The following is a 15,620-nucleotide window of genomic DNA, read 5'->3' as shown; positions in this document are numbered from 1 at the left end:
TCTGTAGGGTGTAATTTCGATGCTCCCTCTCTCTCATCTTATAAAACTTTCATATTGTGGTTTTCTTTTGTTGAAATGATTCATGCAGTATGCAGGGGACCACAGGAACAGAGGAACAGGACCAATCTGAAGGAACAGACTGTCTAATGCATACAGAAGAACGCACGGATCTAGTCCAGCAGAGCCGCCCTTAATGCGAAATAGCATTTGGATAGCCGCTCTGTTCTGAAAAACCCGACCCAAACCCAGCCCGCCTCTCTCTCCCCTCCCTCTGAAACAGGTCGGTCAAGCTCCTCAACCTGCCCCTCATCCTGCGGCCGCACAAGGTGAAGGGGCTTCTGGGACAGAACATGGCCACCAAGAGCCCGTTCATCTATTCGCCCATCATCATGCACAACCGCGGGGAGGAGCGCGGTAAGAAGATCGGTGAGTAGAGAAGCCCCGCCCACTCTCAGACCCCTCCCCCCCCTACCCCCCACCCTTCAGCCTGAGTCAGGTAGACGACTTCCTCTGTGGGTGTGCGGCATCGGAAAACCTAACTCCTGTTGCTATAGATAACTTTTCTGAGCGTCACATTTTCCAGTGGTGGGAGTACAGAATCGCAACCCAGAATTGTTCTTTCTTCTGCACAAAAGGGCTCATTTTGACTGCGTTAGCCGTTCGAAGCTGTGATTCGTTTTAAAACATGCCGCGTTCTCCCACATTCTTTCATAAGGCTCAATTTCGCTGAAAGCTCACAGTTTCCTTTTCCAGGGAGGCTCTGCTTAAACCTCCAGGTATCTGAAGGTTATTTGCCACTTCCCAGCCACTCCCACTTCCGTGTGTAATTTATTTTGTGCTTCTCTCCCCCTGTTGAATGTAATGATAGCTTAGCGACGTCCAGCGCATATGCAGAGGGCGTGTTTACGCAGTGTGTCCGATAACCTGAAACCACAATCCAGGAGCCTGCAGGGAATATGTGGCTAATCCTTTTGTTCCATCTAAAAATCGGCTCTTTAAACGGAACTTTGCTGGTCTACTGGTGTTTACAGTCGCACTTCACACCGCTGACTAAATCCACTTCACCGGCGTGAGAACAAAACGATGCACTACCACGTTCGTGGCTGGAGTACCCCTACCCAACCCCCATTCCATTTACCAGTCTGTTTTTTATTTTTATACATTAAAATAATAATAATAATCTGGTGCCCAATTTGGGGCTGAACATATCTAATTCCCACCCCAGTTTGGAATGGCCAATCATCTTCAGACACAAAGCCAATTCACTGCCCCACTGCCAATTCAGGAGAGTGTAGACATCCCTGGCTCTTCAGTGATACATGTGGTTTTACCAACTGCTTCTTATTTCACTGCTGGCTACAGCTTTAGCTCACAGTCGGAGGAGGACCTTTCATATATGGCTTTCACATGTAGTTCAGCAGGGGTCGCTAGATAGCTATGAACGCGGACACCGAACTGACTGACCCCTCCCATACCCTGGCCTACACAGTCGGCAATAGTGCATCACCTATGGAGCTACCGGCCACGGTCACCACCGGCATGGTCTGTATTCGATCCGAGCCTGTAAGGCTCATCCATATACCTAAACAGTACCTACCAGAATCTTAAAAGTCTTCCTGCAGGGAAAAGGTTGGAAGGTATTCCTTGTTACAATGTCTGTATAAGCACACCCTGTATCTGAAATTAATACAAGTTTAAACCCCACATATGACCTTAAAAAAATTCTGACATGAAAACAGCAACATTGAGAAAAATTAGCCTTGGCACCCACTTGGCTGAATGTGGCCTCCTTTAGACGGGGCTAGCTGAATCACACTCTTGTTTTTTTAAATATTTGAGAGCATTTCTGTTTTGGCTGTTCGCTGTGAAGGTGCACGCGCTTTCTAGAAAATGAGAGGCTGTTGGGAAAATCCAGGAGACATCACTGCTGTAGCTCTACACTCTGCAAGACTGTGAGGTGGAGGTCTCATAAGTAATAATGCTGGGCCTCATTTTCTTTTGTAATGTTCCACTTGGAACCCCCCTTGTGAAATCAACTGGAACCTGGCAACCATTTCTTATTTCCTGCACCATGACATGAAGGAGTCTTCTCTAGAGGGAGGCTATTTACGAAGTTGGAATGCTTATGAATTTTGCGTATCAAAAGTTGAGGCATCTTTGATGCAACTCGTGTAGGCACAGAAATAATTAAGCAGTCCTAAATTAAACTCATTTCAACAAGATACAAGATGTTTTCATTTGAAGCCTAATTAAATATTTTATACTCCAGAAGAGAATTTCCTTGCGCCGAGTCTGTGTAACACTCCCACAGTAAGTGACTGTGCTGGTAGGAATTCCGGAAGGTACCACTGCCAGGAAAATGTCCACATGATTGTATGAGGAACAGCAGGCGCTGTATGGCTGGGTAAATATCGGATATTAGTATTCACCCGTGAAATTGCAATTGCTGCACCTCATAAAAAATGCAACGACATTTTTTTAAAAGTGGGTTTTTCCAATTTCCCCTAATAAATTAGTCAATAAATAAATAAAGGCAAATGAGGACAAAATATATAATAGCGTAATACAATATAATACAATACAGTGGACATTATGTATGGTAATGTATCGTATTATAATATAATATGGTTGTTTAATCTAATACATTAGTCCAATGCAATTTAGTGAGTCTTGGATAGATAATCAGTCAGTCCAGGTCAGCCAGCTCAGTCCAGTACAGTGTATGCTGTACTACTAGTAAAAATAAAATTAAGCAGTCTGACCAGTGGTATTCCAAGAGCTCATTTATCTCAATTGGACTTTGCTTATAAAATAAGGACTAAATAAATAAAGAAATGATAGTGATTGACTGGCAATCTGGCAATGATAGTAAATATGTACACTACCGGTCAAAAGTTTTAGAACACCCCAATTTTTCCAGTTTTTAATGAAATTTACACAGTTGTCTCAATGTCCTCTGAAATTAATGCATAGAACAAGTAAACAATTGGAGATAAAAAAAAGAAATCATGGAACCGTACTGTATAACAGAATTAAATATAAATGTTTTGTTTCATCGGTCCGTAAGACATTCTTCCAGTAGTCCACTGCCGGTGCTTCATGGCCCAGGCAAGCCTCTTTTTCTTATTTAGCCATTTTAGCAATGGCTTTCGTACTTCCACCCGACCTGTCAAACCTGCAGCTCGAAGTCTTCTCTTTACAGTTGAAACTGAGACTTGCTTACTTTGACCAAGTAAGCTGTGCTTGAAGCTGTTGTCCTGTGAGCCGCCAATCACACAAGCTGTTGACTCTCAGAAACTTTTCTTCTGATTCTGTTGTAGCTTTGGGTCTGCCGGACCTCTTCCTGTCACAGTTTCCTCCAGTTTCCAAGTGCCTTTCGATGGTGTAGGAAACTACTCACTGACACCGTGGCTTGCTTTGCAATTTTTCTAAAGGAAAGACCTACACTTTTAAGGGTCTTTCTTCCTTTTTTAATTACCTTTTTCTCGCCATTATGATAGCAATATACTACTTCCTGCAGTGCAGTATTGTCCAAATAATGCTTCAGAGTGTATAGTAACACAGACTGTTCCAACACTGATTTTATACAGACAGAGGGTTTGTAAGTGATCAGCAAAAGTTGGGACACCTGTAGGAATTGTTTGCATCAACTTTCAAGGCTTAATTTACTTCCATTGCTGCAGAAAAGCTGTAAGTTGTTAACCCATTACTTGTTCCGTGAAAAAGGCCTTTTTTATAACTGAAATTTACATTATTCTTCGGTTTTTGGTAACCTAAACTGTTTTTTAAACCTTTTTTTTACCACTTACCTTTGTACCATGTCAGGTCATTCACTAGACTCAAACTACTTACATTTCTATAAAATTGGAAAAATGGGGGTGTTCTAAAACTTTTTGACCGGTAGTGTATATTACATTCTCTCTATGTAAAATTATAGAGTCATGCAAGCTTTTATGGTCTAGACATTATGCTCGATATTGTCACCCTTGGATTGTATATTGTTTACTGATACATTCCGCATATTATACGCTGATATCATCATCATTTCATTTTTTTCTGGCAACTTTACTATTTGTAGTTCTCTCGGTCGGACTTAATTATGCGGTCTTGTCATCGGCCGCTGATTCATCTGTGTAATTTCACCGCGGGCAGGAGGCGTGATGGACAGCTCTGTCTCGGGCAGTGACGCGGGGAGGCTCTTAAAGAAACCTCCCTCCGTCCGCACCGCGGCCGCGGCGCTCTGAGTTACTCACGGCCGTTTGTTTTATGAGGGGGTCTGACGCGGGTTCCCCCCCGCACCGCCCCCGTAATCGAGGCGCGTTATCTCCGCGTCCGGGCCCCGGATCGCCCACGCCCGCCACTAAATCCCGCACGGCCCCCTCCCCGAGGGAGATCCTTCATCCGGGACGGAGACGGGGGCCGCTCCGCCGAACCGGCGGGCAGGCCACTCACTTCCCCCCCCCCGACACAAAATCTTTCAGGCGGTGAGGAACGGCGCACGTTGGCGGCCCTAAGAGGGGCCGGCGGGCCCGTAAATATCTCGCGCCGTCCCGGGCGGGGAGGCTTTAAATTTGGGCGGAGGCACGAGCGAGCCCGTCACCGCTCTGGAGAGACGGGGGGGGGGGGGGGGGGCAGGGGGAGTGGTGGACTCTCCTTCTCTCCGTTCTTTCCCCCGCTCTCGTCCTTAGCGTTAGCGTCACCTCCGCCGTCTGCCGACTAGCTGCGTGAGGAGACGGGGGTGATGTCATCGTCGCCGCCGCCACCGAGGGAGCGCGCAGAAGTGCGAGCGTTGACGTGCGGCGTAACCCGCCGCGTCCCGCTGTCAGCCGCCGATGGGAGGAAATGCGGTCGTTCTGCGGTCGAATTCCAGCACAACCCTACATTTTACAGCAACTGAAGTTTGAGTGCAGAACCTCAAATTTAAGATGGTGTTGGGTGAAATTAAGCAAGGCTGCAAGCCCTGGCTAACATAAGAATTCATACTGGCTGCAGCAGTTGTCCTTGAGAGCAGTTTGACATGTGTTGGGAAGGGCAGTTATAGATCTGACATGCAGTGACATTCAGCCAGTCTGCTGTCTCTGCACGCTTCTCCTCTTTTTCAGTGAAATGTAGGATTTCTATGTTCAATGAGAAATGAAAACTAATGTAACTGGGCAGGCCCTCAATAATGTGGTAGTCCAGGACATTATTGTGAAAGAATATCACAGTATTATGGAAGTTGGAACATATGAATAACAGTTATGAGGAATACGGCTCACAGCAAAGAATATGCACTCCTTCAGCCTGTCTTGCACAATTTGCATTCTGATTGGCTGGCAGCAACCTCTCTGTACTCGCAGCCTGGTTCTGAGTCTCTTCCTCTTTGCTCGTCAGGCTTACTGACTACGTCTCACAGCTGTGAAATAGAACAGCTGACATTCTGCTTTCTACACCGTCTAAAGCAGACGCCATTTTAAATAAAACGCACGCTAATAGGTGTTTCACAAACCCCAACCCCCAACCCCCAATCCCCATCCACCTGTGTTTATCAGTAGGAAAGTAGCAGAAGTCCTCTCCTCAGATCTCATGCGCAGATCAACCTGGGTTGAGAAGCGTCAGCCGCAGACGTGATTGGAGAGGCTCCGCCACGACGCCAATATGAATCCTTTCTCTTCAGGCTAGCCAAGTGAAATCTTTCTAGCGTTTACAACATCCTTTTTTCTCCTTCCGGTGGAGACTCTTAACTTATAAGGGGCTGGAAATTTGCCGATTGCGGGCCGAGACAATTTTGTCACGTCATATTCCATGAAAACAGATTGATGCAAGGCCGTAAAATGGCGGATTCTATTATAGGGGATTGGCTTTTCCATAATTGCTCTTGGCGGTATCCACTTGCGTCTGCGTTGATGTCACTGCGCAGCCTGTGTTCTTTGTGAGCCCAGTGTCAGCAGAGAGTGGACCGAGGCCTAATGTGTGTATTTTCTGTGTTTGTGGAGTTTGCACCACGAGCGCCGCGAAAATTTGGGCCGGGGGTCTACGAGCTCTCGGATATTCTGTGGCGCACGACATGATTTCTTGCCATTTTACAGTGGTCAGAAGCGAGAGGTCTGTCCTGCAGTGGCTGTCAGCTGTCCTGAGTGCCGCGTAGCGTGGGGCGTGCGGCGTGTAAAATGGCCCCCCGAGACGTTTCGACTGAAGTGCGCCGCACGCGGGCGTGGGCACAATTTTGCGATTCCTGTGGACAGCAGAACTCGGGCCCCGCTGGCGGCGCGGGGCTTGGACGCTAACACGTCTGCCCGTTCAACAGCTACAGGGAAAGCAGTCCTGCTCATCGGCCGGACAAATTTACAGTCACGCCGTGCCAAGCGAACACCTGCACATGTGGAATACCTTTTCTCCTGGATGCCAGACCTTTGGCCTGGTAATAGTTTTCAGCACGGCTTAACCTCATGTTCCTAGTCACTGATGTCAAACCTGAAACTAGGGAAACTAAGCAATAAAATAAAATAAATAAATATACGTTTTTTGCTTTTTTTCAATTTTTCATGATTTAAGCCCCCATGTTTCTGTTTGAGTCATGCCAAACATTACATCTGAGACATCTGAGTGTGAGAATAGATTTGCACACATTGCCTTGAGGTAATTCCAGCCAGAGGCCCTAAAGTTGTGCCAAGTTTGCTTTAATTTGGCTGTTTCTCTCTAATTTAAAAAAAGACGGGATTAAACGGATGTGTGCTCTGCGGAGATGGGAGCTTTGTCCTGGCAGACCGGGTGTTTCTGGCTTTTATTAAGTTTTAATTCTGCAATAGTGTTGCAGGCTCCCTGTTGATTATAAATAATTGGGGTTTGTGTTATTAAAAAGCCATTGTTATCGTGATTTATTGTTATTTTCATTGGGGGGGTCCTTGCTCCTCCATTTTCCAAAAAAATCTTACTTTCTTTAACCTTTTCCTTATTTTCTATATGTCAAAGTCGGCTAATAAGGCTTGGACCTGCGAATACAGGACCCACCCGGTACTCAAAGATAAGTGTCCTCACCAAAGACACTCAGGAACCCAAAGATAATTCTGTATCATGTGTCATTTGTATCAATACAAAACCAATATTTATACCTTCTAGGTTACCTCTTGCTTAAATTGAAATGATAACTAGTGGAAGAGAGGCAGCACTTTTCCTAAACATTTGTGCCTGTCTGCAGACATAGGGTCTGATGTACTAAGACCTTACCGCATGCAAAACTTTTCAGCATTTGCAAAACCAATAACGTTACCATTGATTGGTCATGGTACTTGTTTTGCTCCATTCATTGGTTGTGTAATTAGCGCTGCCTGTGCTAAAGGGTTTTGCATGTGCTGAAGGTAGATCAGGCCCGTAGTTGTGCATTGAGATGGACCAGGGACAGCACGGGACAGTAGGCTGTGCTGTAGGGAAAGCGCTGTTTACAGTAAGGCAGTTTGACAGGGAAGCGCTGCCTTGCGTTCTTTTGTGTTAATAAGACGCTGCTGGATGCGGACCAGTCGCTGGGCTAATTGCGAGCGGCGTCAAACGCTCAAGTGAGGCTTTGACCCCGATTACTCCAGGACAGGGGGCGTCCTCCTGCGCCTCCGAGCCGCGTCTTTCCGCGCGTGCCGACGGGCGGGGCTTTGCCGATAAATCGGGGATGTGTCGGAGCGGCCGCCTCGTAAAAGCGGTTGACTGTAAACGAAGGGGTTGGAACGGCACCGGCGCTCAAGTACCGCCACGCGTTCCTTTAGACCGAGCGGCGGCCGGGGAGGCGGAGGGGAGCTCCAGGTCTCCTCCTCCTCCTCCTCCCCCTCCCCCTCCCCTCTTCTCAACTTCGCTCTTTTCCACGGCCGCGGTAAAATAAATGGGTTTTTTTTTTTTACATCCGGCAGCCAGCGTTGCGGTCCATAACCATAAACTGCGAACTGCTAAACAGCGTCAGACAGATGGCTGGTGGAACGTGTTTAATTCCAAACATTTTATTATTTATTTGTTTTGGATTTTTTATTATTATTTATTTTTTTTGCTATTCACGCTCGGGAGCGGAGCGACTGGAAAGGCCAAACGCGGGACTCCCACCCGAGACGTATCTGTGAATCCCCGAACGCCAACACGCCGCCGCTGTGAATCCGACGGCGGTGGTGGTGGAGAGGCGCGACTGTGCAGTCGCTGGGCTCGCGCGGTACATTTACCTTCAGTAAGTATCGCTCATTAGCTGCGTAATGAGCCTCAGACGCGGTGATGAACTTTACTGCCGGGCCGCGCCTCTTTCCCTCGCCAGGATCCCGCTGATCGGTTCACGGCTCGCTCTTCATCTCGTCTCTCCGATCTCCGACCTCTCCTCGCCCTCACGCCTCCTACTGGACAGTTCCGATGGCGGACCGGGCAGATTCTGCGAAATGTGCCTTTCCTTGTATATGACCTTCGGTTCCCGGTGCCTGTAATGCACAAGAACATTTCAGACGTCTGACTTTGTCAGCCATTTTGATTTGACTTTCCGATGCCGGCGTGCCGGTTTTTTAAAATTCATCGCTGGCTGGAGACTGTCCCTTTATGAACTCCGTGTACCCTTTCACGTTCTACTTTCGGCTTTGAGAAATCCATTTTGCTGATCTTTGCGGCTGCCTCGCAGAGATAGGGGAACTCGTCGGGCCCCGGCGACGATCAGGAGAAGCCATAAAGCTTGCGGTTGTTAGTCGGCAGATGGAGCAGTTTGTGTTTAACTGCTCCCGTTGAAAGGGAGCATAATTGATTTTCCTCGGACGAGAGCGCTCGACCATTAGCGCCAATTACAGATGTGAGGCGGTTGAAGTTCCAGGCCCGTTTCACCGTGATGGAGGGATCGCCGAAGCTCTCTTCGGAGGAGGGACGCGACTCGTAAAACACACCGTCGCCTCGTCCGTCGAGCGAACATCGGCCCTCGGGGAAGGGTCGTCCTCCGCATTCTTTCACAGAAAAGATACTTGTTTTGGTCAGAAACGGCAGTTTCATGCAGCGTCGCTATGACGACCAGCTACATTGATGGGGGGGGGGGGTACTATCTGCAGTGGAAAACAAAGTACCCGGTACCAAAAGCGAGTGGAGTCGAGTCGGGTCGAGTCGACCCGGTACCGTGCGGTGGAAAAGCGGCTTAACTGAAGCGTGTGCTCCCGAGACCTCGGGCGGGCGGGCGAGTGAGCAAGCGAGCGAGCGAGAGAGCGGGGTCTGGAAACTGGAGGAAAACTGCTGACGGGCGAGAAACGGAGAGAGAGAGAGTGGGGGTAGGTGGGGGTGCGGAGCCTTCTCTCTTTCCTCTAATGGAAGTAGCCACCTGTCACAGCGGGGCCCGGAGTAACGGCCCTTTTAACGGCCTTTGGCAGGCGGAAGGCTGAGGGATTTAAAGCGGCCCTCGCGGGCCGTACAATATGGACCCTTCCAATAATCCCCCTGCCCGGTGAAAGGGTGTGTGCCAGCGGCGTACCAAGCTGCCCGTCCGAACTCCGGGCAGAGCGTGCCGTTCCTCCACTTCGCTCATCACAGCCACTGATGGACAACTATAACTGCTCCCCAGGAAGAAACCAGCCCCTTTCTCATTGCCACGGTGACAAATCAGGCACTGCAGTCCGACCCGAGTGCAACATAACTCACATTTGTGCCGTTATGTTATATCCTCTGATTTTATAGAAATATAGCCCAGCAGCTTTGGTGTGATCTTCTATTTAAACTGTGTCCTCCTGACCCTCCCTCACTGCACCAAAAGCTGGTCAAAGTCTGCCCAACATATGAAACTTCATCTGCGGCGAGGTGGAAATGTGGGGATAATATCAGTATAATGTGTGTAGGGGCATGGTGTGTTGTAGGGGTGTGGTGTGGAGGGGTGTGGTGTGTAGAGGCGAGTTGTGTAGGGGTGTGTGGTGTGAAGCGGTGTGTTGTGTAGGGGTGTGTGGTGTGAAGGGGTGTGTTGTGTAGGGGTGTGTGGTGTGAAGCGGTGTGTTGTGTATGGGTGTGTGGTGTGAAGCGGTGTTTTGTGTAGGGGTGTGGTGTGAAGCGGTGTGTTGTGTATGGGTGTGTGGTGTGAAGCGGTGTTTTGTGTAGGGGTGTGGTGTGAAGCGGTGTGTTGTGTAGGGGTGTGTGGTGTGAAGGGGTGTGTTGTGTAGGGGTGTGTGGTGTGAAGCGGTGTGTTGTGTATGGGTGTGTGGTGTGAAGCGGTGTGTTGTGTATGGGTGTGTGGTGTGAAGCGGTGTTTTGTGTAGGGGTGTGGTGTGAAGCGGTGTTTTGTGTAGGGGTGTGGTGTGAAGCGGTGTTTTGTGTAGGGGTGTCGTGTATAGAGGTGTGCGGTGTGTAGGTGTGCGGTGTGTCGGGTTATGGCGCGTAGGGGATGCGGTGTGCGCGCACAGACCTCCTCCCGCCCAAGCGCTCGGGTTAATTAAGACGGAGACGCCAAACTACGAGTCCCAGCCGGAACGTAACGGCCGCGGCGTCTGGATGAGCGAAGCAGGCCGGCGGCGTTAGCGCGGCGCGTCCCGGCGCGCGGGGTTACCCTGTGTCGGCGTGTTTAGCATTCCGCCTCCCCCCCGCTCCGTGCCCATGCATTATTCAGGCCTGCGGATTAGCCTGGCCGCGGGCCCATTGTCGGGATTAAGTGGATAAATGTGTGCGCGGGAGAACGCCCCGCGCTCTTACACCCTGCGGAGCGGCGTCCGACCGGAGGAACCGACGGGCCAATGATAATTTAGAGAAGCAAACGAAATAGCGCCGCTTAGCCGCCCCTATCGGGGGAAGAGGTCCGACGCATTTAATCAGCGGAAGGTTCCGGAGAGGCCCCCGGCCGCGGCTTCGGAGAGCGCCGCGGCGCCGCTGATTTGCGTCTGTTTTGCATTAAGGCTTAACCTCTCTCACTCAGCTGCGGGTTGGGTGTCTGGACTCGACTCTTTCAGCGAATGTGCTTCTCATACGAAATGAGCGGCCTTGTTGATAATTTCCGCTCCCCGTTTAACTTTTCTGCGTTCTCATTTGTTTGTTCTCATTAGCTTAGCTTCTGTATGTTTGTCTCTTCTGTTTGGTCTCTAAATTATTCAGCTCCTTTTTTTTTGTTGCCCTTATTGCTTTGTGGTGCTTGGTAAGCAGCTCACCTTGTCCCGGACCTTTTGGGTAGCTTGCGTTTTTATACGTTGGAAATTTACTGGACCAATTCGGCTTGGAGTGTGAGCGCTGTGTGGATGGCTATTTGTATTTTTTCTGACTTGCTTGTTCCCTGTGAGTAGTTTTTTTTTTTTTTGAGTAGCGAGGCGGGAGGGTCATCCCGTTGAGAAATGCGAGCCGAAGCTTGGTACGCTGAACGTGAAATAAAAGAGGTTCCCATGGGCAGTGGAGGGGGGGGGGGGACAGTTTATGCTAGAAGGGACGTGCCACACCTACTCGCGAAGGCGTTACTCACCGTCTTCGGACAACTGGCCGTCCAGTCAAACGCGCGAGCCCCGCCCTCCTCACCCGACGCCCATCCTCTCTTTGATTGGCCGGCTGGGAGAGAGGCCGGGGAGCTGCGAGGGGCCCTCCCCCCCTCCCTCCCTCCCTCCCTCAGCTCGTCGGCCTCATGGCTGCCCGTCTCCGCCTGCGGGTGATTTCCCCCCGCGCGCGGCAGGAGCGCGGCCTCCGTGAATCCTCACGCCTGCCGGGCGTTCAGCGGGGGTTTGTCAGGCCGCTCCTCTCGAGGCCGCCCGATGTGCTTACGGCTCAGGCCGCGGCGTTTTCCGTCACGCCACCGAGTCACGTTTCGGCGAGGAGCCGCAGTTCGCGACTGCTCGGGTGCTCGCGGTGGAAAGTCTCAATTCGGTGAGGAACCCCGCACGGCTGGGGTGCTGATGGTGGAAGGTCTCAATTCGGTGAGGAACCCTGCACGGCTGGGGTGCTGACGGTGGAAAGTGGCCCCCTACGCGGCTCTCCAGTTTCTGGAGGATGCCGGAGGGCTAGTTACTGAGCGCCCAAGCAGGGTCGAAAGAAAATAGTTTTAAAAACGGGGGAGGAAGCTGTGAGAGAACTGCGCCCTTCGGAGGTCTTAAATGCAGTCCTGTAATCCAAAAACATACATTTTTCCACAATTGAATTATTATAATATAAGTATATAAAACTATGAATGCTTGATGATTTCATTTTTTAACCACATCTGGGCTTAATGGCATTCTGCCTGCAGCTCTGTGTTAGGCCTGGTCTCTCACAGCTCTGTGTTAGGCCTGGTCTCTCACAGCTCTGTGTTAGGCCTGGTCTCTCACAGCTCTGTGTTAGGCCTGGTCTCTCACAGCTCTGTGTTAGGCCTGGTCTCACACAGCTCTGTGTTAGGCCTGGTCTCACACAGCTCTGTGTTAGGCCTGGTCTCACACCGCTCTGTGTTAAGGCCTGGTCTCTCACAGCTCTGTGTTAGGCCTGGTCTCACACAGCTCTGTGTTAGGCCTGGTCTCTCACAGCTCTGTGTTAGGCCTGGTCTCACACAGCTCTGTGTTAGGCCTGGTCTCTCACAGCTCTGTGTTAGGCCTGGTCTCTCACAGCTCTGTGTTAGGCCTGGTCTCTCACAGCTCTGTGTTAGGCCTGGTCTCACACAACACGTACGTGTCTCTGATTTCACTGGGAGTTCTGATGAAGCTCTTCCATGCAGGAGCAGAAATGGTGTCGGTGAGAAATCCAGCCCATTCACTGCTGCTCCACTCGCAGAGCTCAACCTGAAGGAGCTTCTATAATCCATTTTGAAGTTACATCTCTGGATTTTTGCAGAGTGAAAAATGCATTACGTATTGAGCACCAACCTGCTTCAGCCAAGCCTGATATTTTCTCTTTAGATGCTATAATACATATACCCTCAATGTTCAACATAATAATAATAATAATAAAGCCGACAAGTGGTCAAGGTAATAATTCTCTCTCTTGTGTATCTATTTGTCTGTCATTAGCGGCCTCCAGTAAGTCATTTGTGGATCTGTAAGTCTGGGATTTGGTCTGACAGTGAACCGGATTGGTCGGCTGGTTGAGAGAGCACACGCACCTGGGTTGTGTTAACTAATCAGCCCAGCTGCTTAAAGGTGTGCTCCTCTCCACAGTTAGGGGCCGTGACTGGGAGCACACACTAAGAGAGCGAGTTTTGATTTTTGTTTTGTTTAGTTTCGGGTTTTTGTTTGTCCCAGCCAGACAAGAAAGTCAAACCCACCGCCGAGAAGCTGGAGGAGCTGGTAAGCTGAAAAGCGGACCAGCTATGAAGAGTGAGCCGATAGGCTGCTGCTCAGTTTTGCTTATTGTTTTTGCCTGGTACCCGTGAGGGGGAAGGGTGCAAATGTTAGTTTATTTGATTTTGTGTTGGTGTGGGTGCGCTCTCTCTCTCTCTCTCTCTCTCTCCATCTCTCTCTCTCTCTCTCTCTCTCTCACGCTCACGTTTTCCCGGAACTGCAGCTCCCAGGAGTGTCACGCTGGCGGCGTGACAGTGAGGTTCAGTGAGAATATTTGGTACTTATCGCAGCACAGATTGGTTGAGTTGATCATTGAACAGCGAACCCAAAATGACTCCATCTGTGTCATCTGCTGTTTTGACTTCAAGTCTAATGAATTGGTTTTTATCAGCTCCAAGTGCGCCACACGGGCTAATTGATTACGTTAGCGAAAAGCAGGCATATTTTCAAGCAGAATTCAGAAACGTATTCAGTGTTAAGACCGGGCCTTTCAGTATTATAAACCCCGTCAGACCTGAGCGTGTGGTTATAAATCGTATTAAGCAGGACGGTATAAATATTTACATAGGCGTGAGACCCGTGAACGTGGACAGAGCTGCTGCATTCACACATGAAGCGGTCTGAGATTTACGTCCTTTTAAAAATTCTCCATTTGTCCGCCGGTTTATTTTTCTTCCCCCAGCATTTAGCGTGTGTGGCAGAAGGGATGCATTTTCGTCCAGTTCTCGAAAGCACTTGCCTTTAAACGTTAAACGTGATTTAATCAGGGCGTGATTGCGGCCTGATTATGAGCATGCTATTTAATGCAGCTGTTGGCGACGTTCTCTGGGAGCTCCGGTTAAAGCTGTGATTCAGGGCTCTGGGCCTTTTTTTTTTTTTTTTTTTTACAAATAATGGCATTGGAATGAAAACCTTTGCTCGTTTTGGGGGACGGCGGGGGTGGGACGTGACTAAACGTAAGCCCGCACAGCGAGGGGTTTCAGGCGGCTCAGGAGAGGCACTCAGTCGGCGGAGCCACTTCAGGCCCTCGTGATATTCTGCGTGCGATTCGTCGCTGAGAAACGTGTCTAATCTCCCCTCACCTCTCGGAGCCGCGCTTAGTCCTTGCCTGCGCTGACCCCGCTTCCTCTGGCACCGGCAGTCACGCTCCAGCTCCCTTACGGAGGAGCTCGCTGCGTACGCCTCTTTGGGCACGCAATGGGTGGGGACGGGGGCTACAAGCTAATTATCACCGCTTGATTTACAGGTCCACGCAAGCTACCTGCTCCACGCAATTGAGATTTGTGATAACTGATGGGAACGACCTTGACTGCTTTAGCTGTCTATCTGTGTTCGGTCGGCCGTATCAAATACAAACGATTTCGAGCCTTAGCGTGGCTTCTATAAAAATCAGCGCAATGTTATTTACAGCTTCAAAATAGATGGATAAAAAAAAATCTTTCAAGTTCGACCTTGATGCAGGTGAAGAAGAAGGAGCAGCATCACTGGAGGACTTTGTTAACTCTGTTGCTATGCAACATGGAAGCAATTTGTGTCCATGTAATACCGTAACCTCTTATTCCATATTTATTTACATCCTGGCATATTTCAGAGTAGGCATAATACAGACAGAAAGAAAATCTTTGAAAATCAGGTATTTATTTTTGATATGGGTAAGTATCAGAGTGAGTATGAACAAGGTCCATGACTGGATAAACTGAACTGTGTTATCTACTGTATGAGACAAACAAGCAGGCTTCAAAAGAAATAATTTTCAAAAAGTATATTTTTATAAGAACAAGAAGTGTTGTGTCATGTAGGTTTGAAAACATGATGCAGTGACCCGCCCTCAATTTACCATTTTGATTTTCGAGACTTCTCAAGTTCATCTGAAATGTTCCCCATGGCCATTTGTTGTGACCTATATTTCCCGTCACAGATTCGGTGTCCAAGATGAGTGCATAATTACTGCTAAGCAAAAGTGTTGGCAAAAGTGAAAGAATTTTGGCACAGGAAGAAGTCAGGTGGCTGCCATGTGATTCTTTTTCATAAAAATGTGATGGAAGGTTCACAAAATAGCTCACGTTGTGCAGAAAATTATTATTATTATTATTTTTTTGCCATTTTTCTCCCATTTTCTCCCCAATTTAGTTGTTATACCAATTCCCCATGTGTATCACGGTCCTGGTCAATGCACTATCCTCTGTTGGTCTGGGGAGGGTGTGAGAAAATTATCTTTGCAAAAAACTTTCAGAGGCAATTTCACATCAAAGTGGCTTTTGTTTTGCCTGATTTCCAGTGGATGCAAAGTAACGTGTGTGTGTGTGCGCGCGCGCACGCACATGCGTGTGCATGTGTAAATGCAGTTTCTGATAAACCTGTCTTGTATTTTCCCAGAATTCCAGTGGGTGCAAGGTGACGTGTGTGAGGTGCAGCTAATGGTCTACAACCCCATGCCCTTTGAACTGC

At 49.0% G+C, this 15,620-nt stretch overlaps 1 protein-coding gene across 2 annotated transcripts in view; it reads left to right on the top strand.

Moving 5' to 3' along the window:
* Positions 1-15,620, top strand: part of trappc9 (trafficking protein particle complex 9) — a 308,154-nt gene that overhangs the window by 67,952 nt on the left and 224,582 nt on the right. For both annotated transcript variants that reach the window (XM_035429796.1, XM_035429795.1), the window contains 2 exons: positions 281-426; positions 15,549-15,620. The exon at positions 15,549-15,620 is cut by the window's right edge and continues 14 nt beyond it. In XM_035429796.1, coding sequence (XP_035285687.1) covers positions 281-426; positions 15,549-15,620 — 218 coding nt within the window. The remainder of the gene's footprint in view (positions 1-280; positions 427-15,548) is intronic.

The sequence above is a fragment of the Anguilla anguilla genome, chromosome 8 (assembly GCF_013347855.1).
Source record: "Anguilla anguilla isolate fAngAng1 chromosome 8, fAngAng1.pri, whole genome shotgun sequence".
In the NCBI taxonomy this organism is placed as follows: domain Eukaryota; kingdom Metazoa; phylum Chordata; class Actinopteri; order Anguilliformes; family Anguillidae; genus Anguilla; species Anguilla anguilla.
Note: the sequence above shows the minus strand (reverse complement) of the source record. Positions and strands in the feature narration are given on the sequence as shown.